Source organism: Vanessa atalanta, chromosome 12 (genome assembly GCF_905147765.1).
Source record: "Vanessa atalanta chromosome 12, ilVanAtal1.2, whole genome shotgun sequence".
NCBI classification, from domain to species: domain Eukaryota; kingdom Metazoa; phylum Arthropoda; class Insecta; order Lepidoptera; family Nymphalidae; genus Vanessa; species Vanessa atalanta.
This window is the reverse complement of record NC_061882.1, coordinates 7,744,448-7,766,484: the sequence shown is the minus strand read 5'-3', so window position 1 is coordinate 7,766,484 and position 22,037 is coordinate 7,744,448. Positions and strand designations below refer to the sequence as shown.

Sequence of the window (22,037 nt, the reverse complement as noted above, 5' to 3'; positions counted from 1 at the left end):
GTAACCCAACTATAATATAAATTCTTGTGAACATTTCAATCGTTGTCTAGGTTGGGTGACCGTTTAGCTCCAGTTACCTTGTTTATCTCCCGTCAGAACCCATATTTTGATACCCGCCATGCTAAGATTCGCTATCGTTTCTGGTACTCCATCTTGTAATTTATCCTCTATCGCCGTAACGCCTGAAACGAAAACGAGGACATTAATTACCAACATATTTATATAAAAACTCAAATAAAAGGAGTTAGAATAAATCTGAGGTTTGGTAAGGCGACCAAGCCGCGGCCTGACCGATGAGGATGAGGTCGGTCTCGATCTCCTCGTAGATGGCGTCGAGGCGCTCGTCGCGGTCGCGCAGCGCCAGCGCGGCGGCCTGGTGGCGGCGCTTCCACTCCGCGAAGCCGCGCTCCTCCAGCGGGCGCCACGCCAGCGCCAGCGTGCGCAGACCTTCGCCCGCGAATTTCTACGCCGAGGTAATACGGTGTTGAGTTAAAAGGTCACCAAAACTTTGAGCAGAGTGTGTCATGTATAAACTCTGATCTCTTGTAGTAAAACTGTGTTTGCAGTCTTATATCTTATAAAATTTGGTTATTAATTTCTATAATATAATCTTGTTGTAATATCGAACTAATATGATGATAACGGCCATCGGGCATCATAGTGACTAACAGAACATCGATCGTGTTTGGATTCTTTGAATTTAAGTTTAAGGTAACCTATTCATATGGTAATTATATCATTCTAATAATTGATAATTAAATACAGTAACTAATTCAAATCTAATTATAGTATCGCAAAAGTGCTATTATAAACGTATTCAAATTATATAATTATGTAACTTCATTCAATATACATCATTTACTTATGTATGCAATGGAATAGAATGAGATATATACATATATATGTGTATATATATATATATATATATATATATATATATATATATATATATATATATATACACATATATATGTATATATATATATATATATGTATATATATATATATATACATATATATATATATATGTGTCTAAAGTAGTGTAATAATGTTGTTATAACTCACGTTTAAATGCTCCTGTGTTTTTGATCTCACTTCCTCTTGATGGCTACGTTTTAATCTGTCGTATATAACATTATCAGCACCTTTAGTATATAACCTAATTTCACCATCCTTCTTCAATATCACGGACATTCTTTTTCTAACATTATTAAAATCTAATATACATAACAACTCATACACCTGGAACAAATTCACATATGTTAAAGAAAAGTTTACCTCATACAAATATTAAAGATGGATTTTATGTAAACAAATCACCTCACCTCTGTTTTACCCATAACCTCTATAGTAATAGTGTTGGGCGAGCGCTCTCGGAACACGAAGCCAAAATTTCTCGCCGCCGACACCAGCGCCGACTCGTCCGGCGATTGTGCCTGCAATGGGAATTATCTATATATTATCTATGATCTTAACAGACTATTTTCGTTTTATAAAATACTCGCTACCCACCCCGGCTTCAGACGGTACAAGACGTTGAGGTGGTTTCGGGAAGTGTGGACTAGCGTGAACGGATAAAATATGAAATAAGTATATAAGGGGGAAGCCCTAGTATGGGAATGATGGTAGAGATGTATTGTAGAGATGTGTTGGTAGATATGCATTTGGTTGACTATAACACTATAGCGTAAAGAAATAGATGTCTTAACACGTCAATCGTGTAAGGTTCGAGCTTGAGAGGGACTGTAGCGAGCAAGCTGCCATACACTCGCTCACAATAAATGATAAATAAATGTGACAACCATGGTCAACGACGAAAAGCGGCATTTCGCGAGACTTCAAAGGCGATGTTCTACTCATAGTTTTTCTTGACGCTATGATAATACTACATTTGGATGCAATAGAAAGCCCGAAAAAGGATTGCGTGAAAGATTATATGTGCAAAATGGAGAATTAACGAGTACGGCTTGGGATACAGATTAATGACAAAGTTACGTTACGTTAATTTCGTCATCGTCGTATAATTAATACTTTTTGATTTTTTTTAATTTCTATGAATCCTTCACAGAAATTAAAGTGTTTAAGTTTTAAAAGCTGTTAGTTCTCTTAATCAACACACACACACAACGCTCTATAAAAAAGTAGGTCCCTTGCAAATGAAAGAGATGAAATCTAATTTAATGTTATACGAGTTGTTTTTGAGCAAATGAAACAATTCCACACCTGGTACTCTAGCCGGCCATTCTTCTGCTCGGGCATGACGGTGTGGCAGAGTGCCAGCAGCCGGAAGAAGTCGTACACGTTCCGGTCGCCACGACGGACCGCCTTCTGCAGCTTCGCGTCAAAGAACTTGAACTCCGGCTCATACTCGGGATTGTCGGAGAAGTCGAGCGGTTCCGTGCTCTGCGCGAGATTGTATAGTATTATATTATCTCATCGGTACGTCTCCTGTTTTCGTATATTATTCGGTGAGATATATTTTTAACCATATATATTTTATTAATAATAATTAAATGCCATTATTCCAAAATTACTTGAATTATAAATGAAAATTGTTATTTTTATCATTTTGGTAAATATTAATTACAATTTAACATAACATTCTTTACGACTATTATTTACACAAAATACAATTGATTTAAAACAAAACCACAACTAGACACAATATATTCTCATGCAAAACCATGCAATACAATAATATGCGAGTCACAAACACCATGCAGCTCTGTGAAGTATGTTAATGATTAATTATTTATTTGTGTACAAAGAAAACGAATATGTGCAGAATTAGTCACATCAATTGTTAGCACTAAATCCATTGAAAGTATATTTTAAATTGGGAGGTTAGTTAGTGTTTAACTCATAGAGGTATAAACGATTCAATTGACTTATCCACTAAATACCACGAGGAATAAGAAGTTTTACAAGATAGCCTGTTTCGCAGTGTTATTATTACAGGAGGAAATTTATTTTTTACATTTTTTAAACATATATAGCTTATACATTCGTCGATAGGTTAATCTAATTCAATAAATGTTATTAGCGTTAGCAAAAGAAATTTCATATTGCGGCTCCGACACATCGTACTACGAAGAGACCAAGCTAGATTGCATATAGAACCTCGATTCATACGAACCGTTTAGATCGCAATTTATAAAGTACGCAACGTGCACCGAGACGGCGTACCCGGCGTACGCACGTCTCCCCGGACCGCGGGGCCGTTCCGAACGGTTCGCATGAGCCGAGGCGTCGGTGTAGAGGGCTGGGGCGTACGTGCGCGTGCGCGTGCGGCGTGGCGCCGGGCGTGCTGCGGCCCTGCTCGTGCTCCAGCTCCAGCAGCCGCGCGCGCGCGCCGCCCGCGCCCCGCGCCGCCGCGCCGCCCGCGCCGCCCGCGCGCCGCCGCCCGCGCTGCGCACACTCGCGTCACTCTCGGCCCTACCGCCCGCACCGCGCGAGACTAACGTGTCCTAACATTGGTCTCGTGTGATAGCGTGTCGTCGTACACTGTATTGATACTCAATTCGCTCCTCGATGAGATCGGTCGTTACGATGAATAGTGTTGAGGTTAGTGTCCGTTGTCTCGATTGTTACTTTGTTCTAAAGAGTACAGCAAATTTTATCATAAATTGTTTGCGTTGGGATATTGTGCATGCAAGCCTTGCGTAAAAAGTCTATATGCTAACAGATCGATATAAATGGGCGGTAGTCACGTGTGAAATACGTTCTTGCGAGAAAATTTTAAAAACACAGTGACGCACATATCGGTTTTTACAAACGTTTGATGTCAATGGGTCGACGCCTAGGTCCGACTGGTCGAATGATGGTAAATGCATGAAAAACAGGTACAAACATGTGTTTTTATTTTAGTTAAACGAACAATATAACAAAACAAACAAACAAATAGGTCTGTCGGTGGATCACATCAAACGGACCAAAAATGAGATGTCCAACACAAGCTGATAAGACGAGGACGGCATCTTATCACCAATTAAAATTCAATTAAAACCGCAAAAAATTGAAAACATGCAAATAAATCCAATCTGTTACGTGCTATTTTCAATCTGTAGAAAACTATTCGCATGTTCAACTTATAGTGCTGGTCATGTTAGGAACAGCCTACATGCAATTACGCCGTGTCTTCTAAATAATTCAGTGCCTGGCTACTCGTGATAAGTATGAGTTAAACTGTTATCTTAAATCTTGTGTCACTTACGTCGGTGAGTTCGATCGTCTCGCCCGTGTTCTCATCGACGATATCGCCGTAACACAATCCGCCTATCGAGCATTTGTTGAAAGTCATTATGTTTTGTGTTAGGGTGCCAGTTTTATCTGAGAATACGTATTGGATTTGTCCTGAAAAAAAAGCCAAATCAGTACTAAAAATGTTAATTAACTAAGCAATCTGTGATGAGATGAGCTAAGATGGTCCAATGACTAAAACAAGAGAATTTAACTGATGATTTTAACAGGTTCAATCCCAGGCAAGCAACACAGAATTTTAATGTGCTTAGTTTTGTTTGTAATTTATTGCGTTCTCGGCGGCGAAGAAACACATTGAAACGTGGTGAGATAAGCTCCAAACTTTCTTCTAAGTCAGAAGAGGTCTCAGTCTAAGCCATCTTTTTTAATTATAATAATAGTCATTTTAATATTTAAATATTTATTTACCCAGCTCCTCGTTCAACGTTGTTGTTCGCGCCTTAGCCGCGGTTCCAGTCTTTTCGTAATACATTTTTTCATCCCAATTTATTAAAAAACTCTGCGCAAATCTTATGACCTACAAAAATACAAAAGTTTCAAAGTAATCAATTTATTTACAAGATACGATCTGTAGCATAGCTAACGATCAAGAATATACGATACCTCGACAGAGACGTAAAGCGAGATGGGCACGACGGTGTTCATTACGATCGCGTAAGAAAAGAAGACGAGTAGCGCGATCACGATGGCGCCCGACGCGGGCTCGGCCGGCACCAGCGTGTCCCACGGCAGGTAGACCTGGAAGTAGCGCCCCACCAGCCACTCCCACACGCCGCACGCCACCGTGCAGAACACGCACATCGACAGCAAGAACAGCACTATCTGTGGGGCCAGCGCACGTCTCATCACGTTCAGCGAATTTAGGTTCCAAATTCGAAATAACGTATCGTAAAATGTTAACTGTTTGGAAAACTTCATTTATCTTCGTTGTTTGTTTGTAACCATTTATTATAGTAAAAGTAAAAAAGTAAATTTTAACACTATTAGTTAATATTTATAATACTTTTAATACCCGGAAACAACAAGCCGTAATAAGATTCGCAGAAAAACAATCTCGTGCACAATTAAAAAGCAAGCCCCACTTACCCCTATAATAAGAAAATTAAGTAATCTATCTATGCTGGTGCGCTTGAACTTAGTCTTGCCAGAGTTCTGCATGAGTTTGGTGTCTTTCCCGGCGAATACCACGACGCCGTAGCACCACGACGTGTTCCGCAGCACGCACCCGCGCAGCAGTATCTTATCGTTGTCCAACGAGAAGTGCTGGTCGCGCCAGCTTAGCGTACCTACAATATACAATATATATATAATATAATAATAATCAAGGCGTTCATGTAAATCGTCGTCGAAGTTAATGTGACACGACCATAGATATTAGACGCGGGATGCACGGCTTTACGTGTTTTCCGAGGTATTTATTTTACTATAATTCTAGCTATTACTTTGTTTAAATGTATTTAAGCAATTTTTACGTAGAATATTTTATTATTTGCTGTAAACTTGTTAAATTTATAATTCGAATGGTTATGTTACATTAATATAACATATACTTTGTTAAAAAAATAATATATACTGGCTAAAAGAAGCGAAAATAGCGCAATAGTGTATCGGCCCTAGTGATGTAAAATGTCGTAGGTTTCATCCTAACCCCATGAGCTATTGTCGTCCCCACTTCTAGGGTAAGCTTTATACTAATTTGGAGAGGTAAATTGAAATATTAGTAATTGCATCATAAAATGGGGCATTACAACTTTGTCTAGCGACTTTTTTTCCTTTTTTTGGCAGCTATTGACGAGTTTAGCATGTTTATTAATTACAATACGTTAGAAATAAGAGTAAACATTTTTCTATACAAGCAAATTTATATAATATAATATCAAATATTTACAATAATTATTACGGTCGATTGACCACGGAACGAATACTAGTATTAATTATTCTGCCAAAAATATTTTTAAAGACGCTTCAACTTTGTAATATAATGGCGACTCAGACTCATAACATAGTTAACATTGTGGGTATACTGCATCATTTTTGCACTGTATTTAGAAATAAAAAGTTTTAGCACTTGAAATAAAACTCTGATAAGGATAAAGTGCTTATACAGCGGTAGTCGTAAAAAAAATATTTATTACCATTCGATGGTTGTTGTATTAGCGTAGACAACTAACCAAATGCACTTTTATATACGCTTAGACATTCAATAGCTATTAGGTCCTTACATACGAACTTGACGTTTGGTACAGAGGAATATAGAGTCATATTTTTTTTGTAAAATATGTTTACTTAATCAAAATATGCACCGTTGTTATCTATGCACTTTTGTTATCTCATACATAGTTCATTGATCCCTTTATTAAAAAAACCATGGGGGCGAGAATCAATAAACTCTTCGAAGACGGTTTGGACTGTCGCCTCGGAGTTAAATTTTTTTCCTTGTACGAAATTGTCTAAATTCCGGGTTCACCGATTGCGACCAGCGCTTCCGATTATCGTACCGTATCCACTTTGCATCACAAGTAATTTCGAATTAAAATACCTTCATTATTGTGTCGGTTGAGCAAAGTAATACAGCAGTCGACGCGTGTTTGCAGTTCGATTCACTCAATTCATGAGGTACCCATCGTTCAAGATTTGTTAACTTTCCAGATGTATTTTATTTTCTGCATTATTATAGTAACTGGTATTGTCTCAATCATTAGATAAAAGGAAAATATATGCTAGGTGTACCAAGGGTTTTTTATGGTATATATAAGCGGACGGAAAAATGGGCCACCTGATGAGTCACCACCACTCAAAAGGTTATCTTTGAAATATATCAAATATATCAAAAGTCAAAAATCTTTAATTGGAAGCACACCACACACTCGTTTATTATCTAGAAAAAAAAACACCTGAGAGGAACCGACGAAAGAAATTGAGCGGGAATTTTCTTTCATTTTTCTCATCAATTGTGTATACATTTTTTCCTATTTCTATTTAAACGACCTGAAGGCGAACGTTTCATTCCTATTTATATACTATATATATTCATATTTTATCAACTTTAGATATACCTACAATACAATGGTATGGTATTTAGGGGAATATTCTGTGGGCAAATAATACATACATAACTGTATAAAAAAACGTTTATAGCAAAATATTGAAATTTAACATGAATTAATGTAAACACTGTAGTGTTAGCATATAAACAGAGGAAGGCAATTTTAGCTAACAAGGGAAAAAGCAATTTCATCCGTCAATTACTATCTAATTTTGCAGTAAAATCATCGTTTAGTTACGAAACCGCAGATTGCAGCGCGCGCTGTTCTGTAACGTGATTGTGTGTACCTAGCTATAAAATAACACGAAGAGACTCGCTAGCGGCATTTATGATGAATGCTAATAAATTTTCAATTGCGTATTAGTTATAGATATCAACCAGGACATTATTTATTCACTAGGATTTACTGAATTTGCTAATATAAAAAGTCGTATATGTACATGACGTTCCAATTAAAAACAACCGTTACCGTATTTTTAACATTTACTAACTGTTATATTTGTCTTTGTCAAATGACAAATCGGAAGGAAGACGGAACGATGGTATTGAGTGTTTAAGTAAATACTAGCTAAATGTTTATAATTAAGGTCGATATAGTTTCAAGCGTTACGTTATATTATGAATTTGTATAGAAGAGCAGATACAGCATGAATATATTAAAAGAACATTAGGAAATAATCAGTTTTTATGATCTGATATGTATGAAGTACACATTTTAAATAGAACATAAATTCATATATATTTCTAAATTCTTAATATAAATAAATAAAAATAAAAGTATGACTTTTTTTTCAGTCACTGTACTGTAAAATGTATCAAAAATACAAAAAAAACATTTAGAATGTTGAACATACCGTCAAACTTATTAAGTAGATTGTTTGGCGTTTCACAGACGATCTCGCCGTCGAAGGCGCCGAGTTGTGCGTCGTCCTGGCCCATCGCGGCCGTCTCCAGAAGGCACTGACGACATTTTAAATTTGTCTCCCTAAAAACCAACAATTTATATTATTAATTTACAATATAAAGTAAGCCAACAAAACATTTTTCATAATATATTTTACTTTAACACAAACTGTTATCAGTAACTACTACAAGAAACACATTGAATTCAGGTTCAAATATAAACAATTCCAAGAAATATAAAATGTTTATAAATTTAAAAAAAAATCAAGGCGATGTAAGATAAAAAACAACAATTTAAATGGTCCAACTATTAAAGAAATAATAGAAAATATCATTTCCTACAAAAAAGTCCTACTTTTCTCGTACGACAAAATTTAGTAGACTTTAGGAGCATTTTATGCGTCGACTAACAGAAGTAACAATGGTTGTTCCTTGTATTAAAAGTATAAACTTCACAATAGAAAAAACTTAAATCTACGGATTTACATACATATGCGATGTATGTAAGTCCAATCTAATCGAGAAATGTATATCCCACATGTATTGACAAACATCTGTTAATAAATTTAGTACCTTAAATTACTTCTTAGTTAAGCGTTACGTTATAAAGGAATAGGACAGAATCAGGACAAAATCAAAATAATTGATAAATCGATTATTGACTAGTGCCGCACTGCGAAATCACACGAGGCAATTTTTATTTTAGCAGTTAAATTTAGTGTACGGAATTACATTTTTTGTCAGTTCTTTGCTGTTCATGGTATTATTCATAATCTAAGTTATATCGTAATATAAAATTTTATATTAGGATTGCAGTCATTTGTTTCTTTTATTACTTTTTTTTTTAGAATAAGTAATGTTTACTTTGTCTATTTCTCTGTGTATGGTTTGTAAATACTTTTTTTTTATTGTAACTTAATCATATCTCAAACTTTTAAATTGCGAGTACATGTAAGTTCACGTGATTACATGTAACAGGGAAAAGGAAAAAAAAAAGTTCTTTTCGCAATGCGGTTTATTGCTATGGGCTGGGCCGCTACGAATTTGATAATGGGAGGTGCAGCTTTAAGGCGCAAACCATAAATCGCGAAGTGTGATTTCGCAAAGCGGCCTAGGACTCAGTTTTTGTTGATAAAGGATAAAGACATTCCTATACTTCCTGGACTTGACGTTTGGCTTGAACGGATGACTTTAATTTATAGTTAGAATGTTTTTCGAATTAACCGAGGTGGGAAATTACGTATAATTTGACCCAATGACAAGCGAAGCTACTAATGATATGATAAGAAATCGTAAGTCAAAAGTTCAGAAAAATTATATAAATAATTATCTAAATTGATCGCAGTTCAGGTGCGTCTGACTTTTACTCGACCTCGCATCTATGTTTTGCCCCGGTTTATATTCGAACAAACGCTGAAGATTGTTTTAAAGACACTTCTTCTATCAATAGGCGTATAAGCTACGTGATCAAATCGAAAAATATTTGTCTCCCTATTTGCTATCTTACCGCCTAAATCTCCAAAATCAAATTTGATATGGGCTCGTTTAACGCCCGTTTGGATTCCTTATCTGTGTACGAGCTGGAATTTTTGCCAAATGGCTTATGGAAAAAATAAGCTAAAGTGATCCTATAAGGGTCACTTTATGATCAGATATACGGTAACTATATCTATAATAAATTGCGAAGGTGTGACATTTCATTGATGTATAAATCAAGAGGTGTGACGAAATGACGAAAATTTCGTCGTAGATAAAGGTTGCCAATACGACGGCCTATGACGTCAGCGATATTAACGTTCAAATTCCGCGCAAAAAAATTAAGTTATTTATATCCCTTATGACGACGTCTTTGGCAACCGCAACATTTACTTTACGCCATCTGCCATGATGTGTTTTATTAAATCGTAAATACTAATATCAAAATTGGTAACTGCTAACTGCAGAAAATAATAAACGCAAGTCTCTTATACACTAAACATAAAATTTTCACACAGAATTATATTAGAAATAAGAATTGAAAACAAAAAAAATATATTTGCATTTGAACCATTAGCAATTTTATATTTGTTGTGACGTGAGACAACAGTTATAACAGTTTTCCAAGAATTTAATGACACCGCAGTTATTGTTGCTACTTATAAATATTTAAGGTTATGACATAAAATATAAACACAAAGAAACAGAACGAGTAAGGTAATATTGTTTGATCATACAAAGTTGAAAAATAATTAATTAAACTTGATAAACATACCCGTCCAGTTCTGCAGTCTCTATATAGCAAAGCCCGTTAGGCTCCGAACTGCTAAGCAGTAGAATATCAGCCGCGACGAACTGGTCGTTCTCCAGCCGGATGACGTCTCCCACCTGAACAGACGCCCACTTCTCCTCCACAAGCTTGCCATTACGCAATGTCTTCGCCCGCCTGTGATTCACTTGAGAGTCGTTCTGATGACGTTGCTGTAATTAACATGTCTCGTTAAAATATGAACTCAATGACTTAAGAATACCTTACTTTTAATGAGGCAGACGTTTTTTTGCAACATTTTGATTTGTTATATTAATATTGCTTATTATAATCATAAAAATATTTCTGATACTAACTCTTAGTAGTAACGCAAAATATTTTGTTACACAGAGAACTATTAAACCTGTATAAAAACATTTTTATTAAGATTTCCATAAATCATTGCATACATACAATATTTTGTTCTCCTGGCCGATTTTGTTATATACATAGTTTGGGCAACTACAACACTTATGTCGTAATACTGTACAAATATGTGATACTATTTTTTCTCACTATACGTGTAATATCATCCGTTATCTTACGTTACTCATATCCTTACAAATATATACCTACCTACAATACCTACAATGGAATGAATAGAAGAGTAAATATACTATTCGCAGATTTCTTGCGAACAATAGAATATGTTTAATATACATAAAGAGTCAGGTCACTGGTTAGATGCAATACCCCCTAAAATTCTTGGGACACTTTCGAGACTATGAATATTTTCACGCAACAATAGGCCTCTAGCCGGAACAATGCTGTGCTTCGAACACAGATATCCATGTCGAAAGGAGGTGGACTTTTTTGGATTTCTCGATATTTCTTTTCCAATGAACTCATGTAAGAATGTATCTTTAAAGATAACAATAAAACAGGCAATCGCTATCTTCATCGTTCCTGCTTTTAGTGTGCCCACTGGTATTGGGCGTAAATTAACCAGATGACACTCGTGCCCCGGAAATGGAGATGGGTATCTCCATCTTACGTGGGAAACTATTTGAGACAAGCTACGACGAAGAATGCTGAAGGAGTAAATATTCATCTCTAATTACTTATGATATCTTAGTGCCGCTCAAAGCGCTTGATTTCTAAAGATATGTTTCATCGTTATTTAAACAACAACACAAAAATCCCAATTTTTCTGTTGTAATACTTTTTAAATTATGAAAGTAATGATTTTAGCGAAAACGCTAAATTATTTTATTTAGATTCATAATCATATCTTACAGGTAGTTAAACTAAAAACAAAATATTATTTATAAAAATCATATTTTTTTTTGTAAATATTATGAAGATAAATCATAGACAATATCGCTTAATAAGAAATTGAACTTCTTTAAAACATTTATTTCAAAACTTGTTTCATCGCCGGACGTATTGTGAAATAAAAACTTTTAAAATTTAAATTGAATCTAAGAATTAGGCTTATCTTTTTTTTTAATATAATACTAACAAAAAAATCTATACTATTACTACTGAACGGATTTTCTTGTGGTCTTAACTAGAAAATTAATCTCACTTTTGCTTTTAGATGACAGTAAAAAATTATTGTCATATAAAGAAACAAACTAGTATAAAAAATAAATCACTATCTGTTAAGGCAAGTCATAGTATTTGTAAGCAGAGAACAAACTTTTTAATAATTCATAGTAATAACAGAGTGTTTGCTTTCTTTATACAACTAACAGAATATTACCATTAGTTTATTAAAAGGCCTTCATAAGTTCAATGTCGGTACACATGGATGATATGAACATGAGTCACACATCACTCATTAGTACGTTATTGATATGACGGATTGATCGATAGATATGTAGATTGTTTTACTTTGAATGGTTATAAAGTGTTATAATTTTGATAAATAAATGATGAGTAAAATAAACGTCTTGAAACGATTTAGTAACGCCTTCCAAAGCTCCGAAAAGCAAGATCTCTTAGATAAGCAAGTGAGTCAGCCTCGCGCGTCTTGATGTTGATACAATATTCAGAATAAATTTGGTGTTTAAAATTGTCCGATAAGATTAAATTAAAACATATTCAGTTAGAATAATTTGTCATATATAAAATGTATGTTGGTGTATCTGTTCGAGAGTAAGTTCGATACTGTTGACTGGTAACCATGAAAGTTGACAAATATAATATTTATTATATTTATTCATGTAGTATTTTATACTATTCACTTTTTGTTAACTCGCCGCCAGCGGACACTGTAGCGCATCAAATTCTGTATCGTGATCGCAGTGACAAACTGTATATAATTATGTCATCAGTTATTTATTCAGATTATGGTGGCCATTAAACTAAGATTTTTTCGAACAAATTAATTCTGCCAGTAACATTAACAACAATAGCTTCTGAGGTAATCAACTATGACACACGGACATACGGCCTGACGGACTCACGCGATGTGTCATTTCGGCCTATTATTAATCTTTATACGTTTGTATTTATTCTAATGTAAAGTGTTTAAATATATATATATATATTTTATGAATTAATTAATTACAAAAATACAACAAAGGAATTCAATTTACTTACGAAGTCGTCGTACGCGTCTTTAACGGCAGTTAAAGCGAGCACACCAATGAGGGGTATTGCAGTAGTGATGGGTGTCAGCGAGGATATAGCCGGTATGAGCTGCAGCACTAGCAGACAAAGGAAGTAGAAATTGGCCAGTCGCTGGAATTGCTCCAACAAATTCAATGGCAGGAACGTGATTATCGAATACTTCGAGGTCTTGATATAGTTATTCTGAAATAAAACAGTATATAAATAATGTAAACATTTACATATTATAACCTTTTGTAACGAAATCTAACGATCTTATTTAATGCCAAAAAATTTAATGCCATTTCATGATCTCATTGAGTATAAACCCCAATACCATGAATGTAAAAACAAACTCAGTCTTTGCCAACTAGTTATTGAATATAATAATCAGCACTTAAACATTTTTTATGATTTTTAATATAAATACAGAGTTAAGTTTAATACAAATTGATATAAAAATCATTGACTTACAGCGTAGCGGAACTGCGCGTTGTACTCTCGGTTGTTGGCTTTGATTCTCCGTTCATTCTCTGCAACAAAGAACTCAAGCGATTCAAGCGATTGTTACTTTATACAAATAGTACTTAAATAAATGCAGACTAGAGAAACCGTTTTCCGTAATGGATTCGGTAAAATACATTAAAATTTATAATCATTAAATTTACGAAAACCATAAATCAGCTTATTATTTTATTGACTTATCTAACTGTTTACAGTATGCATATTACTATTTATATTTGAACTTGTACAATCGTGACGAAGTGCACATGACCTAGTAGTATACAGTAGAATTACGCATAGGAAATTACAAACGTAAATAATATAGAGTTCAATACATTAGCACAATAACACACTCTTGATATCAATTTACATAAAGGTACTATAAATATATCTGAACGTATACTGCACTGCAAGCGAATCGATTGTATAACATTCGCAGACCTTAACGCTAAAATAAGTCAGAGTCAGAACATGAAAACAAAGCTCGCTTGAGTCACGTAAATAAAATATAATTCATATAGAAGTGAGGCACATCAAAATACAATGCATTCAATTGAAGCGTGCTCACAACGTAAACGTACTTACTCGGCTTCCTCAAGTTCCACACTTGACAGCGAGACATAACATGCATTATGTTCTACTTCACTGAACCGATTACGATGTATGAAATAACGGCATTAAAAAATAAAGTCTTGGATAATTTTATTAAAACAAGCCAATTTAAGGATTCGAATATTTATAGTATTGATAAATTATGAGATATACAGGTAGGCTATAAGGTATTTACTAAGGCCTATTCCATGCGATTTTCTACAGGTATATTATGCACTACAAACAACTATTGATTAAAATATACTCAATTATAATAATTTAATTTTTGTTTGACTTCGAAAGATCCAAAAACAACTTCGCCGAAATTCCAAAATGGCATTTTCTCACGAATCAATAATGAATACCGTAGTTTATTTCAGAGCTGGACTAATGATGTCATGTCAATTAAAAGTCGAAGTATGTATAAGCAGTTTATAAATGTTTTCTACTGCTATTGGAATAGGCTATAAGTAAATAGCTTAGCGGCATCTATATTATTATAATTACAGAAACAGTTTATCTTACGATCTAAAGGCTTCCGACATGGGGCTTACTAATACTAATTAATGCTAATTTCAAAATACTATAAGTTTAAATAACCATTAATTATATTATGTATATACGTTATTAATGAAACAACGTATTTGCAACTGACTTCGAAAAAACTGTTATATTATATTTTGTTGTAGTAACCGGTAAGATTAAAGGCGACTTGATTTGATTTAAACTTTCTTATAGTGTTAGAGGTACTCAGATGGTTTCATATGTTCTTCTTAGGTATACGCAATAGGTGTACCTTTATTTATAAAATCAGGATAGACCACGTTTATTAGACTCACATCAATGTGTACGCTTTTTCATTGATTTGTTTTGTTCACCTATACTTGTTATCTAATTCCGATTATAATTTATTTAAATTGACCCAGAGGATGAAACATCTGAATTTTAACCGAACATTGCGGCTTCAAGCCCGCAGGCGAGCTCCAATGAATCATTATGTGCTTAATTTTGAATTTATAATTCATCTTATGCTCGGCGAAGGAAACTCCGTGAGGAAATTTATATGTATCCGATGAAATTCTCCTAAAATCCGATACTCAGAGCTTTTTGGAATTGGTCTCAAACCATCCAATTTAAAAGGAGAGAAGGCCAGTAGGCAAAATCATTTATTTTTTAATAGGAGTCGATTCAGTAATTTCTTTGTTACATAGTCCTGCCGCTTACATTATCGTTCACTTACTTGACGTTCGCCCACTTCACCACAGTTCAAATTATTTGACACACAACATAAATTATTATTAACATTAGTTACATAATCAATTTAACGATTTCTGAAATTATAATTTACGTTACTCTTCGTAGTTTCGGCAATATTACACGAGCGTAGGAACGGATCATTGAATCTGTTTACGCTTAATGCTTTAAAATATACTAATCCTATTGATTATTTATTATAGACTGACAGACGGAGTATTTTACATCATTATAATTATATAACACATAATTTATACCACAGTTATGTAACAAAAATTTACACGACAAAGGTTAAATGGCTTCAATCAGACATATTGGGCATATATAAATACAATTACTAAAAAAATGAATGAGTTACATTTAAAGTCATAATAATTATTTTCAGTCGAGAATTTCGAGTCAGGTGTAACGAATTCATCGTTAAAATAGCGTAAAAAAACCATATATATATTGTATCAAATAAGTATCATATATAAGTAAATATCATCCAAAAAGGAATGACATACATCCAGTAACTATCAAGTCATGCACATAGTATACACATGACTTGAAAGTTATTTTAAAGTTGTTTATTCTTTTGTTAAACAAATGTAAAAGACAAAGAATATGTCTTTGTGTACAGAACTCATTATGCGTTAGTTAAACGTAAGAAATATCAAATAAAAATAAAGTGGTTCTTTAAAACAGGTGACATTGTTTTTTTAGGTAGGTAGGTATGTCTTGTAATTTGTAACGATTATTTATTAGGATATTATTCCTCATAGGCACTATTTCGACTAGTGTTATATGCATTAAAGCAACGGTGACACTGTATATCTGATTACTGATTATTTAATTTTAAATTCAGACTATTTCATCACTTTGCTTAAGCCGAAGAATTGATCATACTCTACTCACGAGAGCGCCGCGCCGAGCCGACCGACTTATTTCAAATCGATGCGGCGGCCAACAGTGCAAGTTCGCATCGAGATGACTATAATTCTATCATCGTTTATAATGTACCACAAAGCAGGAATTGTCTTAGTTATTTAACAATAATGCAATAAAAAAATTGAAATATAAGGCAGCTATGGTGGTATATGTGGCTAGAACCGGAAAATTTACTGGAAACAGCTCATCTTTTCTTGGCAGTCTCTGGTCGAATAGCAGATAAAAATGATAACACCCGATTTTACTCGCGGTCAAATGTCAGAAAAGTTACAGCGACGGAACGGCTAACACGGAAGGCCTGCGTACCCGCTAATAGTCCCGCTAATCGGGACCGTATCAGCACCGCCAGAGAGTCGGTAAAGGCGAATGCAAACAATTCTGTAACTATAGTATTAGTACCCCTACATTTCCCTAAAATAACACTTAGTTTCTGCCTTGAATTCACTTCAATATCACCGTGACAACTACTATCTTGATATTATTCCTAAAGCATGCGGGCTGTGACCCACGCACACTTTTTAACTTATATTGTTAAATTTATAAAATGAACAAGCGAAACTATTAACTAAAGGTAACAGAAGTTCAGAGACATTTTTAAGTACAGAGGAGTACATGAAATCGAATTGGGTATCTTTTCTTTTAATAAAATAACAAACAATATAATCTATTCAAGTAGTTTTTATATCATCTAAAACAAATTATTTATAGTTATATATTAATTACAAGTATTATGTATATATATTTATATATATATATATATATATATCATTATTATATATATCTAATAATAATAGCTTGCGCAAATTTATGAATAAATACTTTTGATATGAGGGAAAGAATTTTATTTCATACAATAAACTTGTTATAATATGACTTTCTCACTGAGTTGGATATTTGCTTTTCTTAATCTAGTATATTGCATACTCCTCTTTTACATGATAGCATTTTAAACACAAATCATTTTAAGATTCATCGTGAAATGCTAAATTTTTGTATTGTAAAACAAAACTTCGTGTCATCATTAATTTTTAATACTTTAATAATTTAACATTCCAGGCTTTTAGTAGCGCTTATCTCATAACGGGTAAGCAATGTATAAAATCCGTGTTAATAAACACGTCATAATAATTATAGTTACGTAATGTCTTTACATTACAAGACATGTGTGAAGACTCTCAAATATTATACTTGATGACGTATCAGGGACCGATGGACCGAGGACGCACCGATTGACTCATTATTATCAAGAACTATCAAGTCTAAACTAAACATTACGATTATATATACATACATATCTATAGTAATATTATAAATGCGAAAGTAACCCTGTCTGTTACCTCTTCACGCTTAAACCGCTGAACCGATTAAGATGAAATTTTATTTGCAGATACTTTGAGTCCCCGGGAAGGGCATAGGCAGTAATTCACCCCTCAAGAGGCTGAATTTTGGGCGATTTAAGTCACAGTTGCAGCTAGTATATATATAACCGAGGAATGATCGAGTGGAGTGTAATCACATCAACGTGGATAGCACATGGATTTTAACAGCGGATAGAGGATTTAAATCCAAGCTGAAATAGACTCAGAAAACCCGAAGAAAGACCAGATATATTTCTGCCACAAAAGTAAGAGATTGATACAAATTGTATCTCATTTATCGTCCCTAACAGGAAGACTGAGCTGAGCAACGTACGCGGTTAGAAAAAATAGACAACTAACTGATATAGATACCGCTCATTTAGTATATTTTGGTTATTTTCAAAGTATTATGTGTTATGGCATACTGGAGTACTTTAGGGTAACTATAGATATTGATGCTATTTTAATTTTACAAAGCTGTCCGGTCACAGTTACATTGAATAGTAATTAAAATGTGTGACAAATTTAACGTGATTTTGGTGCGTTACACTTTTACATTAGGAAACTAATATTATAATATAGTGACGCATTATTAACTGGGTAAGTAGAAAATATATTTGGCGATTCTTTACTATATGATACAGAGACGGTATGAATGAGACTATTTTAATAATTGATCTAAACTATGATTATGTTTTTAATATATATACTTTGAATTCTCAGAGTTAAGTTTAAAGAATATTTATCAGAGTTAGGTATATTAATCACTTAATATGCTTATATTGTTATCAATACTCCTTATCCTTTTGTCTGATTATCTTTATATTCCACTTTATCAACATGTAAACAAATGTTCAAAAGAAAAATATACACGAAATATATTCATATACATGCCGCTTCTTACACATTGAATGCATCCAAGCCGGATAATATAAGAGTTTTAAAATCATATAAATAATGATCAAACGTGTCCATCTTTGAATGAACGAGATTAACGAAGACATTACTGCTTAAGCGAAAGACGGATACACTAAACAGCTGTCCATTATCTTAATAAAGGCACACAAAAGCATTTTATTTATGCAAATACAGTAATAATGCTCTAATTTTTCAATTTCCTCGAGACCAGTGACTCCATGTCAGTCCAGTCATGTGGAGGATTATATATTTTGTACGCCTACACACACGTCTCAATGTTAAATCATGGTTTAATTTAAGTTTAAGTTTTTTTCATTCATAGTAATTTGTGCATTTTAAATATAATTATCTCCCTTGCTTAGCAAATGGTTTTTTAATTAAGGTATCCTGGATGTTATGTTTCATAATTCTTTATATTTATAAAAAGTTTGTAATTAAATTGTAAGTATACCATGAATTATTATTTTATAAGTTATAAATGGAATGTGTCTATTTAAGATCAAGCTCTTTCTTAAGTTTAATGCTTTCTTTTATTAAATTTTGTGTGAGTGAATGCAGATATATCTTGTAAATTAGAAAAACTTCCAACTCATAATGGTTTAGATACAAGCACCTTACGTAAGATTTGAGCTAATGTAGGCTTATACCAGTTTAGTTCGTATCGGCTCCTGGCTGGATCGTTACTTTTGAAGTAGTTTCTTTGAATTGTTTGATACAAACGATATGCTAAAGTTACTACTTGAACTTCCACTTCAGTAGTTAGAACAGAAAGGGTATTTAAGGGTCGATTTTAAGTGTTTACTATTATGATGGAAGCTATTAGAGCGTCTAGGCGGAGCGGGCGCCGCGGAGACGACGATCGATCTGCTCTCGTTTATGGTTAATAACACTCTCAGGGACATTTCACTTTCCATAATTATCCTTTACTTTACTGCACTGAGCCGAGATAGCCAAGTAGTTAGAATGTGTGAATTTTAATTTCTAACCGAAGATTCAAACCTGTTAATTGACCACTATATTCATGTTCTTACTTTGTTAAAAAAACATCGTGAGGAAACCTGCATGAGTGAAATTAGCTCTAAATCCACCTCTGCTATCGTGGAACCCAGCAGCAAGGCATTTACAGACTATTAATTTACAAGCTCCAAAACCTCGTCGTCCTCCAAGGCCTCTCCTATACTCTCGTGGAGAACAATAGAAAAGAGAGCTTAGCTTCGTAGAGAAACATTTACAGAATGTTACAGAAATTTAATTTACTGTTAAAGCAACATAAGTATTTCATATTTATACATAAAACTAAACTGATGTGAAGACACGTCATTAAGAACGGATATGGCATAACTACGAAGGCCATTATAATCATAGTCTATGCAAACTCATACTGCGTAAAGAATTACGTCAAAAGCGGAGCAAAACTAAAAGTAACTTATTATCTCTCGAAAATAAACAAAATGTGTCACACAGTCGTACGTCGCCTTTACATACAATTTGACTAATTACGTTTTTTATTATTTAATTACCGTATACAATATACATTTTTATCTCGTATCCTATATTATTAAACAAGCCAAACAATGTTGCTTGGTTCACCAAATGACAACGTTCATACAATTTATATTTTCTACGTAATTACCTCTTTGAAGATATACCTTTAAGACGAGGCATTTTCAGAAGAAATAAAACAAAAGACAGTATATTTACGTACTAATACCATAAAACCTTAGTCTTAGTTAGTAATTAAATTTATAAAATCATCTTACCGAGTCAATTATGCATGATTCAGTCTAATAAGAGAATTAAGGATATGTATTTTTTTTGTTTAATTATTAAAAATGATCTAATCAGTCAAAGTTATCGGGCGCCAAGCGGTCCTAACGTCGACAGTTAGTGAAAAAAAGCTAAATCTCACGCCACATACAGTTTTTTACGTGTAAATTACAGCCTTGTATTATTTTTAAGCTATTGGGTCAAACTTAAAAGTTCAAGGGATAACAACCTGCGGTTTGTATTTGACGTAATAACAGTTACTAGTTTGATAAGAAATAGTTTCGTTTAAATGTTTTATTTCGGGTATATTGTTGCAGTTTTTTTATTGATCGATTCCCACTTACAGCAATTAACTGTGTTTAGTCGTTTTGATGTGATTATGTTGACGGCCGAACTGATCATTTAATACTGAGTTGTAACTCTGTAACTCTGCAGATAACAGCTTATTATTCATAAAATAAATAAAGTATTCAATATCCTAATCGATATCATAATCGCCTTTTTATAAAAAATCATTAGATTCGATCCGTTCGAGCGATCATTTACAATAACTCATTCTATATCATCATTATATTAAAATAATAAAAAAACATATCGTTTATTTTTTTTAAAAACGAGTTACTACTGATATTTTTCTAAGCAGTAATGTTTGTAATGTTTGTAATGGATACATTACAAACCAATGCGCGATAGTTGCTTAACATTCAATTTAATCTAAATGACGATTCAAAAATCCTACATTTATAAAGTATATTTCGATTTTGATTAATACGATGTATGCGTACGAGAGATATTTCATATTTAATAATGATAAACGGAAATGGAATTCTTAAAATAAAGATATAGGTTACACATTAAATTTTTCGTCCAATCTTCATCTCATCGATCAGGAACATCTCGCTAATCGAATATAGCAGACGGTGATAATAAACGTCAACTGTTTGTTAAATTTAGCAGCGCCGTGCGAAATGATTGGTGGAACGAAATATACTCACAGCTCCCACGCCTATGGTTCATTCATTGAATGCTACTATGCAGAAATGTTATGCGGATTTCATTCATTTTTAAGATTACGTAATATAAATTACTCCGTCCAAATACCGATTGCCACGATAAGCTTTTATTGCTAACGTTTGATTCAATATAAATGAATAAATAATTAAATTAAAACCAACGTGTAAATAAATGTAAGTATTTTTCCTCTGAAATTTAGTATTTCAATTGGAAAAGGATTAAGGTTACTATATATATATATTTTTTAATAATTTTAAATGCAAAATGTTATAGCTAAAATATTTACTCTATGTGAAGAGTGAAGATTTAATAAAACTATTGCTTGAGACTGGATATAATTCAGTTTTTTAACTTAGTTAAACACCGAGTTCGAATATAGGCATTTATCTAGAAAATATTCCCACAAAAAACATATACTCGTTGACATATTATGTACTTCATAGGGTTTCTTTGCACGTTAATCTTTATCGTTATCCATTCCGGATAAAACTGCATTCGACTAGTTAGCCAACGAGTAATATAACCTCATATCCACATCCAATTTGTTGGAACGGTCAGTTTAAAAAAGCTAGTTATTCCAACTTTACTTAGTGTTTTTTTAATTATATTAATCATCGACTGCTTTTGACTTCTGTATGGATATTATCATTAT

At 33.5% G+C, this 22,037-nt stretch overlaps 1 protein-coding gene across 5 annotated transcripts in view; it reads right to left on the bottom strand.

Annotated features, from left to right (window-relative positions):
* The window catches only part of LOC125067587 (probable phospholipid-transporting ATPase IM), a 56,965-nt gene that overhangs the window by 5,577 nt on the left and 29,351 nt on the right, over positions 1–22,037 (bottom strand). For all 5 annotated transcript variants that reach the window (XM_047676229.1, XM_047676228.1, XM_047676230.1 and 2 more), the window contains 13 exons: positions 13,524–13,582; positions 13,041–13,253; positions 10,461–10,666; positions 8,161–8,291; positions 5,347–5,546; positions 4,864–5,082; positions 4,669–4,777; positions 4,214–4,353; positions 2,224–2,403; positions 1,326–1,436; positions 1,066–1,242; positions 292–463; positions 78–182 (listed from right to left, as the gene is read on the bottom strand). In XM_047676229.1, the coding sequence (XP_047532185.1) occupies positions 78–182; positions 292–463; positions 1,066–1,242; positions 1,326–1,436; positions 2,224–2,403; positions 4,214–4,353; positions 4,669–4,777; positions 4,864–5,082; positions 5,347–5,546; positions 8,161–8,291; positions 10,461–10,666; positions 13,041–13,253; positions 13,524–13,582 (2,022 nt within the window). The remainder of the gene's footprint in view (positions 1–77; positions 183–291; positions 464–1,065; positions 1,243–1,325; positions 1,437–2,223; positions 2,404–4,213; positions 4,354–4,668; positions 4,778–4,863; positions 5,083–5,346; positions 5,547–8,160; positions 8,292–10,460; positions 10,667–13,040; positions 13,254–13,523; positions 13,583–22,037) is intronic.